General features: G+C 42.5%; 2 protein-coding genes across 2 annotated transcripts in view; both read left to right on the top strand.

Moving 5' to 3' along the window:
* The window catches only part of LOC135715009 (protein kibra-like), a 72,861-nt gene extending 62,230 nt beyond the window's left edge, over positions 1-10,631 (top strand). The window contains exons 3-9 of the mRNA XM_065238416.1: positions 2,829-3,130; positions 3,199-3,358; positions 3,427-5,327; positions 9,041-9,299; positions 9,363-9,523; positions 9,590-9,917; positions 9,980-10,631. Of these exons, the coding sequence (XP_065094488.1) occupies positions 2,829-3,130; positions 3,199-3,358; positions 3,427-5,327; positions 9,041-9,299; positions 9,363-9,523; positions 9,590-9,917; positions 9,980-10,202 (3,334 nt within the window). The 3' untranslated portion in view covers positions 10,203-10,631. The remainder of the gene's footprint in view (positions 1-2,828; positions 3,131-3,198; positions 3,359-3,426; positions 5,328-9,040; positions 9,300-9,362; positions 9,524-9,589; positions 9,918-9,979) is intronic.
* LOC135715010 (sodium-independent sulfate anion transporter-like) overlaps positions 5,710-20,816 on the top strand; it is a 140,629-nt gene continuing 125,522 nt past the window's right edge. The window contains exon 1 of the mRNA XM_065238418.1: positions 5,710-5,722. The gene's annotated coding sequence lies outside the window, so the exon portion shown is untranslated. The remainder of the gene's footprint in view (positions 5,723-20,816) is intronic.

Below are 20,816 nucleotides of genomic sequence, written 5' to 3'. Positions count from 1 at the left end.
AACACTTATATGTTGTGGTAAACTATAACGAACAAAGTTTGGTACACAGGTAAAAAAATGAATCACGTGACGCCTCTGAATGGAGGTAATTAAGAAATTAAAATGTTTACCATTCCAAAGAATGTGTCTGGAGAGTAATTTAATTTGTTTTGAAAAAATAAAAATAAAATAAACTTCTCCTTGTCATGTTTTATCACAGCAACATTACTTTCAATTTTTTTGTTTAATTTATCTTTTATCTTATAAAGACTGTAGAACACGATGATGCTATAATATCAAATAGAAAGCACGACAAATTCCATTAATGTTTTTAGTTGGAAAATAAAACTTAAATTTGGCATCACTGTAAATTTATTTTAACTCGATTTCATGTTTATTGCTTCAAAAAACATTTGAAACAGTAGGCGAGAAAAATTAGTTCTCTTACTGCGAAGAGCGGGTGGAAAGAAACGTTGAAAACATGTTTTTTCTCATAGTTTTTGACATTCTTAACTTAAAAATGCTGTATCTCAGGAAATACGCAATTTCCTTTTTTCGATAAGAATTTCTTATGTAAAAAAGGATGGGGTGCTGTCGGATTGGAATTCTAAATATACTCATTCTGAGAAAATTGCGTTTTAGGATTTTAATCTCAAACATGAAATATTTGGCAACACTGTACAAAAATAACAAATTTATATGTAGATTCCTTGTCTAATTTTCTCATTAAGACATTCTACAATATTAATTGTAGCTTTAAATTTTCCATAAATGTTGATAAAAGAAGCTAGTGCAAATCTGTAGAAACTAACGATTTAAAATTGGCTCACACTGGACTAGCCTATCGGTCCCAAGTACATCGATGAACGTACCCCATTCTAATCGAAATTATAGTACTACAATATGCTTGCCTTGATTCGCTATGAAAGTTTGACAGATACAATTAGGGATTCGTGGATTTTCCTATGTTTCGAGGGGTGCATCGATTAGCTTGGGACCGAAGAGAGTACCCGAGCTGAGCCAAAAAGTTGAGCACGTTTCTTCGGGACCTTCTGGTCTTAGAGTTACCTCTATGGTAGTGCTATCGTGGAAATAACAATGCTCGCCTGAACCGAGAGGTTCAAACATTTGGATTCTTAAAATGAACATCTCCTCCAAATTTGGTCCAAATCGTACGAGGTCCATTACATTTTTGTATTTTTTCTCGGTCACTTGGCACGGTATTTGGTTGACAGTTAAAAAGACGAAAGCAACAAAAGAGAATTATGACGAAAACATAAAAAAAACATAAGCTGTGAATAATCTACCCCGTCAAACAGGGTTCCTTCCATTCATTTTGGCTAAAAAAATGTTTTATTAAATTATGGAATGATAAGATATTATAATAATATTTTGTTTGTGTAAGCAACAAGAAAAGATTGTGGAGTTTGTGTTTGACACATAATACCAGCCAATGTTGCTGCATGAGAGTCGCAATAAGCGATTTTGTCATTTATCTCACCCACTCTTCACTCTTCACTCTTCGCGAAGAGGCGATCAGAAAATCGCTCATTGTAGCTCTGTCAAAGCTAAATTTGCAGGTTTTATGTGTCAAACACAAACTTTAAAAATTTGTCTTGTTCCTTACACATACAAAATACCATCATAATATCGTACTATTCTACAATTTCCTAAAACATTTTTTTAGTCAAAATGAATGGAAGGCACCCTGCCGTCAAATGTCATCAACGTCAAACTCAATTGTTTCCGCCTCTGCCCGTCCCATTCGGATGAATTTCCAACCTCTTTCTAAGGACCTCCTGATAATGTTTACCAAACCCCTTCGAGGCCACGCACGGGATCCCGATGAGTCACGCATTCCACTTTTTGCTACCGACATCGGCAAGTCAAGGGAAACGTTTTTCCGCAGTCTTTTCTATCGCCTTCGCGGTAATCAGCACAGTCGTCATCGTCACGAATACCTACAGTAAGCAGTAACGGTACCGCTCAGCTCGGTTCGGGGAAAAATGTTTGTTTAAAGTTCGAGGAAATATTTCGCATACCAAGAATTTCTCGCCGAAAGAGTTTCCCTCCCCTGTTGTGGCGTAGGGGAAACGGGTGTGAAATGCCCATGGCGGGAATAATGTGCCTCCCGTCTATCTTAGCTGTTAGTTGATATGATGTCGAAAAATTGCTACCATACGGTGAACCAGTTAGAAGAAATTCGTTGGAAATTTATTAAATTTAAAAACAATTTTAGCAGAAATTCACGCAAGAATAGCAATTTCTTGAAACAGCTGATATCTCAGAACACTACCAAAATTAACGATTTGATTGATGGAAAATGTTAAGTTAATGCAAATGAAAGCATAACCATCAGGCGTGAACCTTCGAAATTCGATTGCGAAATAACATAGATAAAGCCTTAATGTATGCTTCCTGTGCTGAATTCAGTATTATCATTTTGCCCCGCAGTATTTCGAATACAGGTTAAACAAGAATTTAGCAATTTTCTTTACGCAATATCTTGCCAATAGCCTAATCCCAATTCAACATATAGATAGCATTGCACTTACATATCGATTCACTTTGTGGATTAAACGGGGATCTTCCTTAGCATGGGCAATTTACCCCATCTCCCCTACGTATACTTCGCGCTTAATAAAACCTCTCGTTCTGGTCTGATGACGAGCAAAGCACATATTTCTTCTTCGCACGATGGCTATACTGATGATGATGATGCGCCGTCGGAGTTGAGGTTATTCCGTGTGAAGAGACTATTTTTACCTCGAATTTCCCATCCCCCCTTAAAGGTAATGCATTTCCAATCTAATTTCGAATTTTCCCCTCCTTCTCATTTTTTCGCCCAGACTCACCAAGCCAGAAACGTTTGCCGACTGCATCGGAAATGAGCTGCCTTTCGGCTGGGAGGAGGGTTACGACCCGCAAATCGGGACCTACTACATTAACCATAACTCGCAAGCGACCCAGCTCGAGGACCCGCGGCTGGAGTGGAAAAGCAAGCAGGAGGAGATGCTTCGCGAATATCTCTGCTCCGCACAGGACACACTGGAGGCAAAGAAGGAGATCTTCAACGTGAAAACGCAGCGGCTGCACCTGGCACAGGAGGAGTACAACCACCTCAATGCCCTGGCCGCCAGTAGAACTAGTTGTGAGTGTCCAATTTCCTTCGGTTTGAACATTGCAGAAATGACCTTCGCTCTCTTTCCTTCCTTACAGTATGTTCTTCAACAAGCTCATGTAGTACAAAGTTCGATCCAGAACTGCTGCGAGCGGACCTCGCACTGGCCAAGGAGCGCGTGTTCCGACTCAAGAAGGAACTGTCCCGGATACAGACAGAAATGCATAATACTCAAAAGGGGGTCGATACCCTGTCTGGGTAAGTCCACAAGCGTAAAACCGCCGTCAAAACCTTAATAATCCCCCTTCCCTTTTTTTCCATTTCAGTGTCGAGCAAAAGCTGAACTCCCACATCAACGGCTGCTACAACATAACCGAGGCCCAAGCCATACTGGAGGAGGTGAAGATGATTCAGAAATCTCTGATAACGGGCGAGAAGGAGAAGAAGGAACTGATGAAGAGCCTGGCGCAGGTCAAGGACGATCTGACGAGGCTTCAGCTGCGGCAAGAGAGCCCGGATGCGTCCACTTTCAACCTGGCGCAGGATCGGGTGTGCGCCGCTTCCCAAACGGACCTATGTTCGGACAGCTTCCCGATGGGAGCCCGGGAGATGGCCAAGATGCGCCAACGGTACGACGAATGGCGAAGGCGAGTCAAGGAGATACAGGAAAAGCTAGCCGCTTTGGAGGAAAAAATCCGACCCGGGGAGGTTGAATCCGACCAGGATCGGTTACTACTGTTCCAAGAGAAGAAACAACTCCTACTCGAGTACCGTAGCATTACGCCCAAATCCCGATCGCAAACCGAGATGAAGCGGATACAGAGCATCTGCAAGAAGCTGGAAGCAGATCTGAACATGGCGTACGAAGAGTCCAACCAATGCATAGCGACCCGGCTGAAGCTGCACGAAGAGAAACAAGCCCTACTTCAAAAGCTCCTGGAAGCGCTCAAAGAGTTCACTCACCTCGAAAACCAACTCAAATCCCTGTCCGCTAGCACGCTGTCCATCAGCAGTAGCTCCAGTTTGGGATCTCTATCAACGGCGAGTAGCAAAGGATCGCTCAGTGGGCTTAGCTTTACCGATATCTACGGTGATCCACTCTCGACGGAGCCCCAAATCGACATGGTCGACATCAACCGGCGAGTTCAGCGGTTATTCCACCCCAGTTCGGAAGTGTCGTTATCGCCACGTAGCAGCTTATCTCTAGAGACTCCACCTGCCTCTCCCATGAAGATGGAATGGAATGGCGGCGAAGCGTCGTCCAGTAAGAGTTCCGCTCCGTACAACATTCCAGCGCCGAGTTACAACTCCGAGTACAATCTGGACAAACAGAGACTGGAAGAGCAGCTGCAGGATCTTAAGATTCGTCAGCTCGCAATCGCCCCGCTCTCGCCAATCTACGAGAAACCCTCGTACCTAGATATCCCACCTGCCGTCATTCTGAGTCGGTCGTCTTCCACCTCCAATACCCGGTCTGTCTCGACCACGGTGAGTGACGAATCCGTGGCCGGCGACTCGGGAGTCTTTGAAGCGTCACGGGCCCTGCTCACCAACAAAGAGTGCGCCCAGATTCAGATCGGCATACGATACACCACGGCAGACAGTACCCTGCGTATAGCGATCGAGAAGGGACGGAACTTGACGGCTCTCTGCATACCGGACGGATGCCAACTGTTCATCCGGGCTATTCTTCTGCCCGGTACGGCGACTCCCTTCATTCGAACTAACAGCGTGACGGACTTTGTGAAGCCGGTCTTCCGGACGTCGCTCTTAACGCAGCTGCCCCTGGAAAAGGTATACACGAAATCGCTGCACATCAAGGTGATGATCATCGTCGGCGGACAGCGGGAAGATTGGGTCGGTAGTGCGCAAATCAGCTTGGCAGAGTTCATCCCGACGGACGGCACCAGCAAGTGGTACAACATCATCAGCCGGAAGTCGATGAACGAGCTGGACGGGCTGGAGGGCTGCTCGGCGGGTATTAAGGAGGAATCATCCGACGATTCCACGATCATTTCGTCCCAGACGTCGACGCTGACGCGGAACCAAGGCCAGGAAGAACTGCAGGCAGTGCTGGAGATGGTGTACGACGGGCTGGGCGTGGAGGATTGCGACGAGGACGAGGAAGATGAGGAGGAGGAGGAGGAAGAGGAGGAAGAGGAAGGGGAGAACGAGGAGGAGGAGGAAGAGGTGCTGGTGGTGATCGACGAGGAGGCTGCCAGTCAAGGTAAGGTTGTGTTATGCAACATGCTTCGGAGCTATTGGGTGTGGGTTTGCTTGAATGATTCCCTGAAATGTTCACCGAAGGTAGCTTAGGATTCGTAGAATTTTCTGATTACTACGAATTACATGAATATCAGAAACTAACCAGAGAAGCGTGAATTAGAAGTGTATTCGGTAAGATGTTGATATGGTCAGCATAATAAGCTGATTTTTTTTATCTAGTTCGGTTTTTTAAGGCTCAATCGCATTAGCTTTAAAGAGCCAATAATTCTTTGTTCATTGTTTTTAAAAAATCATTTAATTCTATGTCTGGCAGGATTTGAGTGCGAATATAGAATAAATTGATAAATTGCTTTTGCAGAGCTTCGAAATATCATAAAGGTTTCCTAGCCTCAAAAGGTTTCTAAGTAAAGTTCTTTGACAGCTGCTCAAAGCTCCATTAACCTTTTTTGGAAGTTCACAATCGTCTGCCTGAGTGTCCCTGGGCTTCTCCTAGAAGTTGCGTGCACGGCCTCTGAGTATAACTCAGAGAGAGAGAGAGAGAGAGAGAGAGAATCACTCCTACTCAGAGGTATGGAGAAATTTCTAAAATTGTCCATCTAAGTTCAATTCAACCTTTTGTCTATCGACTTTATGTCCTTTGATCTTTTGCCCTTAGACCTTATGTCCTTCGACCTTTTGTCCTTCGACAGTTTGTCCTAAAACCCAGATTTTCTTATAGATTACCCTCAATTTCTCGTGAAGGTCTACCGGAAGTTCACTGAACTTCCTTTGTAATTTCTCTGAAGTGCTTCATAAATCCTCTATAGCTACTAAAATTTATCCTAAAGGTCACCTGAATTTCCATTTGTCCTTCTAAGTTCAATTCGACCTTTTGTCCTTTCGACCCTTTGTCCTTTCAACCCTTTTGTCCTTTCAACCCTTTGTCCTTTCGACCCTTTGTCCTTTCGAACCTTTGTCCTTTCGACCCTTTGTCCTTTCGACCCTTTGTCCTTTCGACCCTTTGTCCTTTCGACCCTTTGTCCTTTCGACCCTTTGTCCTTTCGACCCTTTGTCCTTTCGACCTTTTGTCCTTTCAACCCTTTGTCCTTTCGAGCCTTTGTCCTTTCGAGCCTTTGTTCTTTCGACCCTTTGTCCTTTCGACCCTTTGTCCTTTCGACCCTTTGTCCTTTCGACCCTTTGTCCTTTCGACCCTTTGTCTTTTCGACCCTTTGTCCTTTCGAACCTTTGTCCTCTCGACCCTTTGTCCTTTCGACCCTTTGTCCCCTTTCGACCCTTTGTCCTATCGACCCTTTGTTCTTTCGACCCTTTGTCCTTTCGACCCTTTATCCTTTCAACCCTTTGTCCTTTCGACCCTTTGTCCTTTCGACCCTTTGTCCTTTCGACCCTTTTGTCCTTTCGACCCTTTTGTCATTTCGACCCTTTGTCCTTTCGACCCTTTGTCCTTTCGACCCTTTGTCCTTTCGACCATTTGTCCTATCGACCCTTTGTCCTATCGACCCTTTGTCCTTTCGACCCTTTGTCCTTTCGACCCTTTGTCCTATCGACCCTTTGTCCTTTCAACCCTTTGTCCTTCCGACCCTTTGTCCTTTCGACCCTTTTGTCCTTTCGACCCTTTGTCCTTTCGACCCTTTGTCCCTTCGACCCTTTGTCCTTTCGACCCTTTTGTCCTTTCGACCCTTTGTCCTTTCGACCCTTTGTTCTTTCGACCCTTTGTCCTTTCGACCCTTTTTCCTTTCGACCCTTTGTTCTTTCGACCCGTTTGTCCTTTCGACATTTTGACGTACAACCCAGAGGTTCTTATAAATTACCCTCAATTTCTCGTGGAAAAATTTAAAAATTTTACAAGATCCAAAATGGCCGAATTTTAGCAAAAATGTGAATCATTGCCCATAACAAACAATTACCCAAAGTTTCACACAAATCGGAGAAGGACAAGTTTTTCCGATTCGTCAGTTGTCCTGGAGTTGCTATCCCTTAGCTCTCCACGGAATATAGTTGATTTTTACCTAGAAGTTTGCTGGGCTTCGCTAACCATTCCTTAGAGGGCACCTTAGCTATTGATCAAGGTTTCCGCAGTTTCTACAAGCGATTCTTCGAATTTTCCATTCAAGTAGTTCCCAGAACTTACCGTTGAAGTTCCCTGAATTGTCAATGAAAGTCTGCTTCTCCTTTAAATGTGCCGTAGCATGTTAATGAAGGCTTTCTTGAAAGATTTCCTGGAATATTATTAAGAATGTTTTCCTGAAAGCCTCCTTAACTTCTCAATGAAGTTTCCGAATTAGTCTCCAGGGATACGAAGTTTCCAGAAACCTCATCGACATTCCCGGAGTTTATGCTAGAGGTTCCCCGAACACCTACCTGTAAGGTTCTTACCTGAGAAGGTTCTTGACTTTGACTTAGATGTTATGTGGACTTCCTAGACCATTCACCAGGTGTTACCTAATATCAACAACAACAACATAGTTCTGTGAGGGTTTCCTCAACTGGCGGTAGAGATTACTTGGATTTACCATGGCAATTTTCTAAGCAGTCCTAAAGAATCTCTGAACAGTTCTCTAGACTCCACAGCATTCGCAAGAGATTCCGGAAGGATTTTGATTTCTTCAGACAGTCCACAGAAGTACCCATGGAAGATTTCTGAACGTTCTCCCAAGCGGTTCTATATCAACGGAGTTTCGCAAAGAAGTTTCCGCATCTTTTACAAGAGGTACCTTTCTTAGGCTTACCTCGGAAGATCTGGGCTTCTCTGGAAATTCTCTAGTTTGTTTCTGCTTTTCTAAACTTGCCGTAGAAGCATAGAGGTAACTCTAAGACCAGAAGGTCCCGAAGAAACGTGTTCAACTTTTTGGCTCAGCTCTAGTACTCTCTTCGGTCCCAAGCTAATCGATGCACCCCTCGAAACATAGGAAAATCCACGAACCCCTCATTTTATCTGTCAAACTTTCATAGCGCATCAAAACAAACATAGTGTAGTGCTAGAATTTCGACTATAATGGGGTACGTTAATCGATTTGCTTGGGACCAATATGCTAGTCAAGTAGTGAGCCAATTTAAAACCGTTAGTTTCCATCGGTTGCTAACACTAAGACCAGGTGGTTTCGAAGAAAAATGCTGAATCTTTTGGCTTAGGAAGTACCAGACCTTCGGTCCAAAGCTAATTGAAGCACCCCTCGATTCGCAGAAAAATCTACAAAACCCTCATTAAACACTGTCAAATTTATGAGACGTTTCAAAACCCAGGGATGGATGTGGCTGTCAAATACGAACAATCGTCGCCTACCTCGTTTAACTGGTTCCAAACGTAAACAAGCCATAATAAACCTACACAGTTTGTTTAAGTTTGGAACCATTTTCATACCAAAATGATTAGTAGGCTGATTAGACAGCACGTCCCCTTCGAGATCAAAACAAACACAAACTTTGACCGATTCTAGTACGAGAATGGGATATGCTTATAGCCTCGCTTATAGCTGTACTTGGGACCAATGGACTAGTCAAGTAGATCGTTAGTTTCGTATTGATTACTCAATTTAAGATCGTTAGTTTTGTATTGATTGCTGGTAGAAGTGTTCCGAATTTCTCTGTGAAAGTTGTTTGAATTCTCCGGGATCTTTGAACTTCCATTGACTTCCTAAGTTTAAGCTGGTTAACTGAAACAAACAAAGCTTTCGACGACACCTGTGCTAATCAATCCCCCCATTTTTGCATTTCCAGCGGCAACACAACTGATGCTGGAGGAGTACATGAATAGCGTAAAGGGTACGGTCGCTTCCGAGGTGGACGACGTCGCAGAGGCAATCGCGCTGGCCGCCGTCGAGAAGGTCGACAAGGAAACGAACACGGAGTGTGCCTTCCTGCCGGAGAAGGGCCGCCGGCGTTTGCACGATCCGGCCCGCAGCAGTAACGGCACGATCGATGAAAATGCAGTCATCGACGATCGGCTCGTGAAGCGGTCGCAAACCTTTTCGCCAAGGTGGGTATCGTTGGTCTGTTGCAATCCAGTGTGTGACTAAAGTGTGTTTTGTTTCTCAAACAGTGCCGTCGCCAGCAAGGCCCGCTACATCTGCCGGTTGAACCGAAGCGATTCGGACTCGGCCATGCACTTCAACAACCCCGTGACGCCGCATCCGTTCAAGCGGGGGGCCGTCGAGCGACGGTCCCTGCGGTATCACAGCCGAACTCTCAAGGTGTACCACAGTAAGTAGCCCCCGTCGGAGACAGATCCTCCAATTCCAGTTACTCAGCGGCTGTTTCTCATTTCAGAAATGCACCCGGCAGTGCCGCGTACTAGTCTGGATCTGGAACTGGATCTGAAAGCGCAGCAAACGAAGCTGGAAACCCTGACGGACGAGATCGGCCGGCTGCGTGATCTGAAGAAACGATTGGAGCTGGCGAGGGACAACAACGACGTCAAGGTGGCCACCTGGGCGCTGGAGAACGAAGACTTCCTCAAGCTGATCAAGAGCGCCGGCAGTGCGACGACGCCGGAGGAGAAGCACCTGGCCAAACTGCTGCACAAGACCTCCAAGGAGATCTACAAGCTACGAAAAACCAAAGCCGGCAAGGGGCAGCTGGATCTAATTTCGTTCAAGTACGCTTCTTGGTGCCATCAGCCCCTAGTTCGGAACCTAACTGGAATTCTTCTATTTACAGAGAAAAGATGGCCTTCTTCACCCGCCGGGGAGTTTCCGTGCCGGAACTGCCAGCCGATATCCTGCAGCAGGATGATGGCGAAGACCTGTCGACCAGTTCGTGTAATTCTCCAACCAAACCGGTGGATCCCAGCGCGGAACCACCGTCCTCCTCCTCTGCGAACAGCAAGGGATGCCAGTTTTCGTACGACGACGTTGATCGGACATACGGGGTCGAGGTGTGAACCCAATGAAAAATGCATACCCTAAACAAAACAAAAAATGACGGAACATGACAACTTTGACGGGCTCCGGGATCGTCAATACAGGAATGGATGCTGGACCCCACTGGGAAGGTATGGTGTTCTAAGAAAAAAGAAAAAGAGGGGGGAATTTGATTACACTAAACATTAGGAGAAGCCAAACTCTGTGCTTTGTTCTGCGAACCAAAGCTCTACGTGCATTTACGAGATAAGATTTTAAAGCTGATTAAGGTTGGGTTTTCCGGGAGAGAAGACCTACTACTATTACTACTGTGTACTACTACGACTACTACTACTACAACTGAGCTGTATAGTTAGTTCTCCGCGTTATTACCTAGGGAAAGTTAGCGCGTTGCGTTGCGAGGATTTCTCCTACGAAGCTTGCGCGATTTTAGCCAGTGAGAGTATGAGTGCGAATGTGGAGGCGGAGGGTGGGAATTGTGTTTCATGACTGACTGAGAACGAGAGAAAGTTGCAGCCGATGGAGTCAAGGTGGAATGTGCAATAACTTTGTAAATATATTTAAAAACCGAACAGGAAGGATGAGTGTGCGAGCGTGAGTGTATCGGTGTCGTCAGAGATAGGAAGGAAGCATATTTTTAAATTAAAACGAGCGTGCGGGGGGGGGGGGGAAGCGAGCTAATTGGGTGGGTTCAGCCGATTCGGGGTTGCGATACGAGTTGTGAGAATAGTGCTGAAACTATGGGACATGTAGCCATGGGGATTTGGGAGGTTTTTTTTTTGAACGCATCCATTGATTTTGATGTCCGTGTTGGGGAGCATTGCTTGGGGCCAAAGTGGTTAAGATGGCTCTCAACAGCATTAGCTTGCTGTTTTAATAAATGGGACATCATGCTGGGCTGGGTTTTATTCATCAGTTTGAAATCCATCGCAGCAGTCTGAATGTGACAGTGGTTTGTCTCTCTTTTTACACGGCTTTTCATGGATTTTGGAATTTACAAAGTTTTGTTTTACGTGGTTTTTGGGATCTACGCGGATGTCTTTATTCGCTTAGATTTGATTAGAAATGCGTTTTTCCAGGTTTAGTGACCTTCTCGTGCAGTTTTCTTGTTACTGATTTAAAATACAGTAGAAGTAGAAGTGACTTTTCTCAAATCAAACGTTTGGTTTCCAATAAGTAGGTGCTTAGAACAACATTATTTGAAATTAGGGGGAATTTCAAAATCAGAGCAAAATCTCGGATACAGGTTCTCCTGTTAAATGTTTTGATAGTTAGCATCATAGTTACGCATCATAGCCCGTTGCAAAAATGGGCGCACCAAGTGGTACTCGATTATGACGCCTGTGTTAGGGAAAATTTATTTTATGAAAACAGTGTAAACATTATCACATATTTAGCTAGGGAGATCTTACGAGATATGTTCACATACCAGATGGGCTCTGAAATTTCAAGGACTTTATAGGTCAATTGGGTTCTTTAATTTTGAAAAATATATCGGTTTTTATATATCATCTGAAAGAGCTTCGTTTTCTGAGCACAGCGATATTTTTTTCGAACCCACACACTTTCATCTCGATTTTTAAATCAAGATTTAAAGCAAAATAATAACTTCACTGTTTGACACTAAACTGACAAACTGACAGCTCGCTCCCATACAAAGTGACACCGAGGGGCGCTAATATGGTGATTTTTGCAAATGTAATCGTACTTATTTAAAATAGTTCCAGTGTGCCAAAATTGATGAAATTTTGGGTTTGGGTTCCATTTTTAATGAAGATTACGAATATGCATTTACATCAATACCCTTAAAGAACCCAATTCTGGACAGCTTGCGAGATAAATCCTGAGATCTTAGGGATCACCTTCAGCGATCTTATGGGTCAATTCCGGTATTTTTAGTCAACTTCGGAGACCTTATGGTGAAGTTGGATATGATTTCAGTCTAGAAGTCTTCGATCGATGTCGGTGATCTTAATTCGAGGATCTAATGAACCAGAAACCTTATAGGTTCAGTCAATAAGCCTTATGGGTCAACTTCGAATGCCTTAAGCCTCATCTATAGAAATGTAATGGCCCAATTTCCTTATGAATAAAATCTATAAACCGTATTGGTCACCTATAGACAGCTTGCGGGATATATAATGGATTGTCTACAGGAATCTTAAGGGTCAACCAAGAGGAGAACTATGAGTTAATAGCAAAGGTCTTATGGACTCGTATAGATCCACATGCATTACGAGTTCAGGATAGAGGCCTTATAGGTCAAGTTTGGCTATCAATAATGACCTTGAGAAGGCTGGGAGTCTAATTCGAAGATCATAGATCAATTCCGGAGATCTCACGGAATAATTCCATATTCCTAATGAGTCAATTTCAGCGGTCAACTATAGCAATACGATGGTTCATCAATTCCAACGAATAAACTCTAAACACCTTACTCTGTAGGTTCTTAGATCATTAATTACAAAAAAATATCATGGATTTATAGCAAAGACTCTCTGGTAACCTTTTTGGACAACTTCGGAGACCTTTAGGCATAGATCCACAGTTCTTATGACTTCAGTCTAGGGGCCTTATCATTTGATTTCAAAGTTCTGGGATCAGCTTCCGAAATCTTGAAAGTCTTATTAAAGGATCTTATCGAAGTTTTTAGGCCTAACCATTACATTTCAGAAGCCTCATGTGTCAACTTCAAATGTCTTAGGGAAGTCAAGAAAATTTCCAACCCGAAAGATTTCCTCGACCGGATCGGGAATTGAATCCGGATCCTCCGGTTTGGTAATATCGTGCCTTTACTGACTAGGCTATCTGAGGTCCCATAAGTATCATCTATGGAAATATAATGGCCCATCGTCCTGACGACTCAGATCTACAAACCATGCCAGTCAACTCCGGAGAGCTTACGTGATGAATTCTTAGGCCTTATGGATCATCTCCAGAGTCATCTATGTAGGTCATATAAGTTAACTAGAAAGGCCTTACGGATAAGCAATTCTGGATGCAACTCTCTTGCAAAGCTCCGCAGGTTGTAGGATTTCGGTTTAGAGACCCTATTACGCTATTTCGGTGATCCTAGACCAACTTCAGAAGCCTTGGCACAACAACAAATTTGAGCTGATTAAAAGCTGAATAAGCCATTTCTTAGCTGAAGAAGCTCAGTTTTGCCTGAATACGCTCTTATTCAACTGTCAATGTGTGTTGGGGGAGGTTATTTCGAGGATCCGGAGACCTTACGGAGTACACTACTTTGAAGGATCTAAATGATTGTAGGATCATCTCCATCAGATCAACACCTAACCACCTAAGGCATATATATCATAAAGATTGAGTAAAGAAACCATGTAGATCAGCTACAAAGATATTTTAGAGGTATTTTAGAACAAGCTCTGTGGAACATTTCCAAGCTATGAGGTAAAGTTTTGAGATCTGTGTTAATTCCAGTGAGCAGAGTTGCAACCTATCACAATCACGATCATCAAACAGCTGATGGTAGTAACGTTTTGTACATTCCTATCGATGTGCTCATCGAAGCTCTCTCCATGACCATCCATCAAGTTGACGAAAGAAGTAAAAAGCAACTGGTGAATGTCGTCTTCGGTTGTGATCCATCACCGATCTGGTCATTCCCGACAATCACGACACTCATCTGTGCTCGTTTTCAAGCAGTTGCTGTTTTGCTTGCTTATGTGAGTGTGTTGGTGCGTGAGCCCAACAGCTTCCGTTTAATGGTGCCTGCTTTGTTTGTAGCTCACACAGTCGCACCTGTCGATACGAACTTGGAATGCGTAGGCATTGTTTTCATTTTCTTCTGTTGTTTTACTTTTCTCATGATCGTACTGCAGAAGTCTTCACTGTTTTCGTTGTGCATTTCATCATCAGCAGCGAGTGTAACGTTTTACTTGTGAGCAACGACCATTACTGGTGATTGTTGTTTGCCATGGCTCTGCCTCTCACTGCGTGACAAAACCTTCTGTCAGCGATAGTCGGTTGATGCGTAGACGAGTGTCACGTGAGAGTTATGATATTTTGCATCACTGCCCATAAGTATCATCTATGGCAATATAATGGCCCATCGTCCTGACGACTCAGATCTACAAACCATGCTAGTCAACTCCGGAGAGCTTACGTGATGAATTCTTAGGCCTTATGGCTCATCTCCAGAGTCATCTAGGGAGGTCTTATAAGTTAACTAGAAAGGCCTTACGGATAAGCAATTCTGGATGCGACTCTCTTGCAAAGCTCTACAGGTTGTAGGATTTCAGTTTAGAGACCCTATTACGCTATTTCGGTGATCCTAGACCAACTTCAGAAGCCTTGGCACAACAAAAAATTTGAGCTGATTAAAAGCTGAATAAGCCATCTCTTAGCTGAACAAGCTCAGTTTTGCCTGAATACGCTCTTATTCAACTGCCAATGTGTGTTGGGGGAGGTTATTTCGAGGATTCTGAGACCTTACAGAGTACACTACTTTGAAGGCTCTAAATGGTTGTAGGATCATCTCCATCAGATTAACACCTAACCACCTAAGGCCATTATATCATAAAGATTGAGTAAAGAAACCATGTAGGTCAGCTACTAAGACCTTCAGAGGTATTTTAGAACAAGTTCTGTCGAACATTTCCAAGCTATGAGGTCAAGTTTTGAGATCTGTGTTAATTCCAGTGAGAATATCATGGGTATTATTGGGTAAGTAAAGAGATATTTTACAACAAGTCCATACATCTTTAGAGTATGCCCTATAAGTCTTGATGAGTGAACCCTGAGGTCATACAAGAAGTGAAAGACCTCTGGAGTTAATCCACAAAGTCTTTGAAGTATACCCATAAGTACAACGCGATCTGAAGCACCCTGAAGTGAGCATGCAAGACCTCCAGACAAATATAGACTTCTCTAGATGCCAGCTGAACATTGAGGTTAATTCAAGATATAAGTGAAAGACAACCGTGGTGTACCGTGTTTCCAGAGATTTCTTTCCGTTTTACGGATTCATTTGAAGAAGAACAAGAAGATTTACTGCAGCTGTCAAATAAACAAGGCTTCATTTTAGTTATCAGCTTTTTTAGAATTTTGACAACTGCGAAAGAACTCTTCGGTAGTCAGGGGGCTATTACTGAGCCACATTTTGAAACCAAACATATCTACACGGCGAATGAGAACGACTCAAATTTGAGTTTAGTTCACTCATAATCGCCAAAAGTGCAGGAACTCCGCGATGAGTAAAATTTGTCTCATGGTTTCCTGTGGTAAACCAAAAAAATCTGCCGGAAAATGAGGAAATTGACGAAAGTTTTATTCAGTCTCGGAGTAGTACCAAAAGACTGAGTGAATCCAATCTTTACTTTTCTCAAATTCGGGAATTTTTCCCTGGGAATTCCTGGAAAAACCTGGGAAAACATGAGACAAATTTACTCATCGCTGAGTTCCTGCACTTTTGGCGATTATGAGTGAACTAAACTCAAATTTGAGTCGTTCTCATTCGCCGTGTAAGTAACCTGTACATTTTTCTCGGAATCTCTGTATCAAAACGTCAAATCCCATAGGTTCCAGAACGTCAAAATTTAAGTCAATTCACACTGAATATTGGCCTTTTTGCCAGCTTTAGAATACCCTTGACGGTAACTGCCAGACGGAATTTTTTCTTAAGATGCGCAATATTCCAATTCAGAGAAAAATTGGCATTTGGCGTGTGACTTCACGGTGAAAACAAAGTGATGTGACCACTTGTGATTGCCGTGTAAATCAAATGGGAATCCCTTCACCGTGAGTGACAAGCTGTCACTTCACCTTGCAGTGACATCGGTAATAATGGCCATTATCAGCTTTTATAGCATGCTGCGGCTGTCAGTTCCGTCGTAATGTTTTCCCTGAAATGGCAATAAAGTGTAGACCACTTATAATCCGGACACTTTATTTATTCTACAGCAGCGCCTCTAGTGGTCGGATTTGGAATGTTTTGACAGCGATTTGTTTTGAAAGTACATGTGTTTTAGTGGTGTACTAGGGGAAACGCACCAGTATTGGCCATGCTCCTTTTTTTTTTTTTTTTTTTTCTTTATTAAAGAGATTTTTAGCCATAGGCTAGTTCATCTCTTAGGCCATGTTCCTGTTTTGGCCACCTTTTGACGATATTTCACGTTGTTTACAATTTTGAAATGTTCAGTTGCGATCATTTTGTTGGTACGAATCAGATGGAATACGAGAAAAGAAAATTGAACCTGACGAAAACCTGGCGTGGTCAATTCGGAATATACACTCAAAAAATTTCAGACGTTTGATCGAAGTGTTTGAACACTAGATTTTCTAAATGCACAATCACATTTACTTTAAGTGTATTTCACCTTGGTTCAATGTGTTATACACGTTAATTTATAATGTTTCAAACTTTGAAATGTTGAAAATCTTTCACTATCTATTCAAGTGTATTGCACATTGAATCACGCTACTGTTCAAAACAGATGGATTCAAAGTGTTTTGCATTTCAATACGATGTGGATTGCTTGCCCAGAAAGGTAAACATCGATAACAAGAGTTGTGACTTTATCCTATCAACCTGCCTCATATATGAGAACAACCGTGGCACAGTGAGAACGAACGAAGACTCCGGCAGCAGCATACCCCAACAGTCCATGATCGAATCCCAAATCAGACCCATTAAAAATATATGTGAAAGCTCTGGCCTCTGGCAGTTTTGTTTATATATTTGTCGATTCATTTTTAGAGTCGGTAAAGTAGAATTCGATAAAGTAGAATATTGTAGAATATTGAACTATGGTGTGCAAAGCTATTGATATCGAGGGGAACGACTCTATCTAGGATGCAGGAAACATTGTGTTTTGTTGTGGTTAGCTGCGCACACGCTGAGTAGATAGAAAGAAGATTGATGACGATTCTGAAGATTTCCTGCAAAAAGATGATGTGCAATGCAAGTAGATGCGAGAAATGAAAGAAGATTTTACAAAATTGGTTCGCTAGTGTGAGATTTGTTGAGCATCTAGAATTGAGATTTAGATGTGTCGCCCCCCTCGATTGATATCACCATTTGAGGCACATAGAATCCAAGTGTGTCACAATTCAAATCCATAGTGTTCAGGCATGGTTCATAGCATAAGATTCACACATGAAATGGATGTGTTTCACAATATGCGCAAAATAAAGTGTGAGACACATGATAATGACGTGTGGAATTTTTTGAGTGTAGCGAAAAAGTTGAAAATTGCCGTTTCTACTGTGGGAGAAGTTCTCGAGCGGTTCCGTGATCGCAAGAGTGTGGCCCGGAAGGTCGAAGCAAACGTCGTGCTGAAACTTTGGATCGGACTGGAAGCTGTTGAGGTCGATCAAGAGAAACCCATGACTCTTGGATCGGGAGACGCCAAAAAATACGGTGCCAGCCGTAGTACCATAAACGAAGTAACAGACGGATGGCAACACTACTACCATAGAGGTAACTATGGTAACTATGGTAGCATTTTCACCAAATGTACCAGGATGTTTTGATTATATCACTCTACTCAAACTGAAATGCAAAAAAAAAATGACAAAATGATACATTCTTTTCACACTGTCAAAGATCATTGCACACAAAATCAACTTTTTGAAATCAAAACAAAAATGCTAGCCCATCTGGTGGCTGATGGCCAAACTTCTAATAAAATTCTATTACAGTGAACCACATTATTTTTCTTCGCCAGTTAGTCGACTGTCACTTCATTTGTGGTTTAACCCTCGACAAAGTCCTCATCCCTTCCGGGTTCATGATATCATCTAGCTCCGTTATCAAAATCGTTACACAGACTCCCGTGACGGCAGTCTCGTCCACATTTTATCCTATCTGGGCTCTATCCGTTCATTAGATGAACCTCGAGATGAACAGAAGACAAAACAGCTGACAGCGGTGTTTGAGTTTCAATCTGAAAGTCAATAACCAAACGAAAACTATACCATCCGGCACCTCTGACTAGAACTGCTTGAAGACATACCATCCATGGCGGTGGTTGCTACTACTGCTGCTGCTACACCAACCATTCAATGTTGCAGGATCGTCTTGGCAAAATCAACCTGTTGTTCCTACTCCCGGTCATCTCAGGTTGCGGAAAACAAAACAAAAACAAGAGCTGTTAAAATACCGGGTTGCCAAACAATACACTATTCACATGCAAACAAAAGTCAGTTCAATGACTTCTCGGCACTGCCGGCACAACTGCGGTACACTGAGGCACACTAAGAAAAAAGTTGGCGCAAAATAAGTGTGTAGAATGACCATCCTTTGTGGAGAATATATCTAGATAGAGCTGGAATTAGGGCGTAACAGCTTTTGTAAACAATGACTTCTCTCGATGATTTTCCAGAAACTCAAGGCTCGCTCAATCAAGTCAATATCACCATCAGGTATGGGAAGTCTTCCCCTACCCGATGCCTGTGTTGGTTTGCGTTGGCACGCCTTGAATTCCTAGAAATCATCGAGAAAAGCCATTGTTTACAAAAGCTGTTAGGCCCTAATTCCAGCTCTATCTAGATATATTTCAATGTGACTCTACCTTCGATGCAGGAAACATTTCGATTTGCTGTGCTCAGCTGTGTGCACACTCAATAGATAGAAATGAGATTTTGAAGATTTCCTGCAAAAAAAAGAAGCACGATGCAAGTAGATGCAAATAATGAATGTAGATTTTTCGTAGATTGACTAGCTAGCTTGAGATTTTTCAAACATCTAGGATTGATATTTAGATGTGTCGCACCCCCTGATTTCAAACCAAATGTTAAAGTTTAATAAGACTATTTTTTCACATGAAACAAATGAAAATGAAACAAAATTGAACACAGCGTGGGCTGGAAAAGGTGATTTGCTGTCACTGTTTTGCTTATGGTGGTTTCTTTCTCTATTGAAAACCAAGGGTGTAGAAGAGACCGCCAGTTCTATATCGACACTCCTACTGATATTGAGCTAAGAGGAAGAGGAGACAACTGGCTTCTTTTTGTCTGTGACGTGTTCTTCTTCTATTGCGGAAACGATCGTGCAAAAACTACACTGTACCAAACCACCGTCTTCTGTTCGAATGAAACCTCAGACCATTCAAATCGAAACATCGAAATCGCCTTTTCGAATGATAGCTGCAACCGGATGACGGTTGTTTTGAAATCAGATGATTTTCCTCTCGAATACAGGATGAACATTGTTATGAGAAGGGATAGGGCCTTCAGTTGGAATGCGTAATGCTCTCTTCAGAATGATAGTCATCTTAAATTGAAATGCATTTGGTATTGGTTCAGCCCCTTAACGCAAATCATTCAAAACGATGATGTAAATAATTCTATTGAACGTCATTTGCTGCTCTGAGCAGACAAACGAGGTGGAAGCATAGGCATCGCTATCAGAGGTGGAACGAACATTGGTAAAGCGTGGAAACCGTAGTTTATCTATTTCTATTATATTATCTAAAGAGCCTGAATTTATAAAGAGACGACATCTTATCCATTTGACAGGTCTTCTGCTCGATTGGAATGACTTTTCGTATGACTTTGACAGATAGTCGATTGTTCCAATTTCGACATGTCGTCTCTTTAAATTCAGGCTCTTTAATATTATCTATTAACAAGTTATTTTTGTATCCATTATCAATGGCTGATGTTCATGGCTGTTCATATGGAAATGTAAACAATAGAATGAATAATCCAATCCAAAGCATTTGTAATTGTAAGTCATCTTATCCTTAAATGGTTGTCTTCTGAGCCCTGTATGTTCTACAGCCAATTTTCAAATAAATATCATCCTTTATTTGGAGGACAGTCATATGGATGCTCATCAGTTGATGACGAATTCAACCATAAGGAAATCATCTGAAATTCGACAGCATATTGTTGAAGGGCTCGAGCAATACAATAATCAGTCGAAGTATTGCGGACGTTTTCGTTCAATGTATTTCATTATGGGCGAGGCAGTCGACTGTCAAAATACAAGAAAATAGATTCCCTGTTGTAAAAATTCTCTCGCTTTTCTATACGTTCGCCCGACCAATCAGGCGCTGGTTCACCTTTGACAGAAAATTGGTTCATAAAAGTCCCCATATTGTCTCCTCTTCCTCTAAGATATTTAGTACAATACATCGCCAGCTTGCACGTTCGCAACAGACTCGTAAAATACATTCATGTTTTCAGTCTTTTAATATGACTGAAAACATGGATGTATTTTGCGAGTCTGTTGGAGTTAAAGTATGGACGACTGGAACCATAAAACTGAAAAAAGTTTCTCCCATCGAGCAAACCAGTGCATTTTGACAGTTCGATTGGAAAATCTTTTGGCAGACGTCCATACTTTTACGATAGGGCTTTAATTCATATCGGTTAGTCAGTGAATGAAAAATAAAACCTTTGAAATTTTAGTTCTTCTGACTTAAATTTGGAATGAGTTCTCAAAAAAGGAACGAGAGATCTTCACGTGGACTACGTTTTAGTTGAGCTCCCGTTAGTTGGGCTTGTTGCCCACCTAAATCGAAGTTAAACGCCATTTCTGACAGAGCAGATTCCATTTCGAGGGGCTCATGGATGAACATTTTGGATAGTTGCTCAAGGATTGTGATGATAATCATTCATAAGCTTGACAGCTTAGCGCAACTAACGAAAGCCTTTACCTAAGTGGG

Source organism: Ochlerotatus camptorhynchus, unplaced genomic scaffold (genome assembly GCF_037179485.1).
Source record: "Ochlerotatus camptorhynchus isolate MF236.1 unplaced genomic scaffold, CSIRO-AGI_Acam_v1.1 ptg000778l, whole genome shotgun sequence".
NCBI lineage: Eukaryota > Metazoa > Arthropoda > Insecta > Diptera > Culicidae > Ochlerotatus > Ochlerotatus camptorhynchus.
Note: the sequence above shows the minus strand (reverse complement) of the source record. Positions and strands in the feature narration are given on the sequence as shown.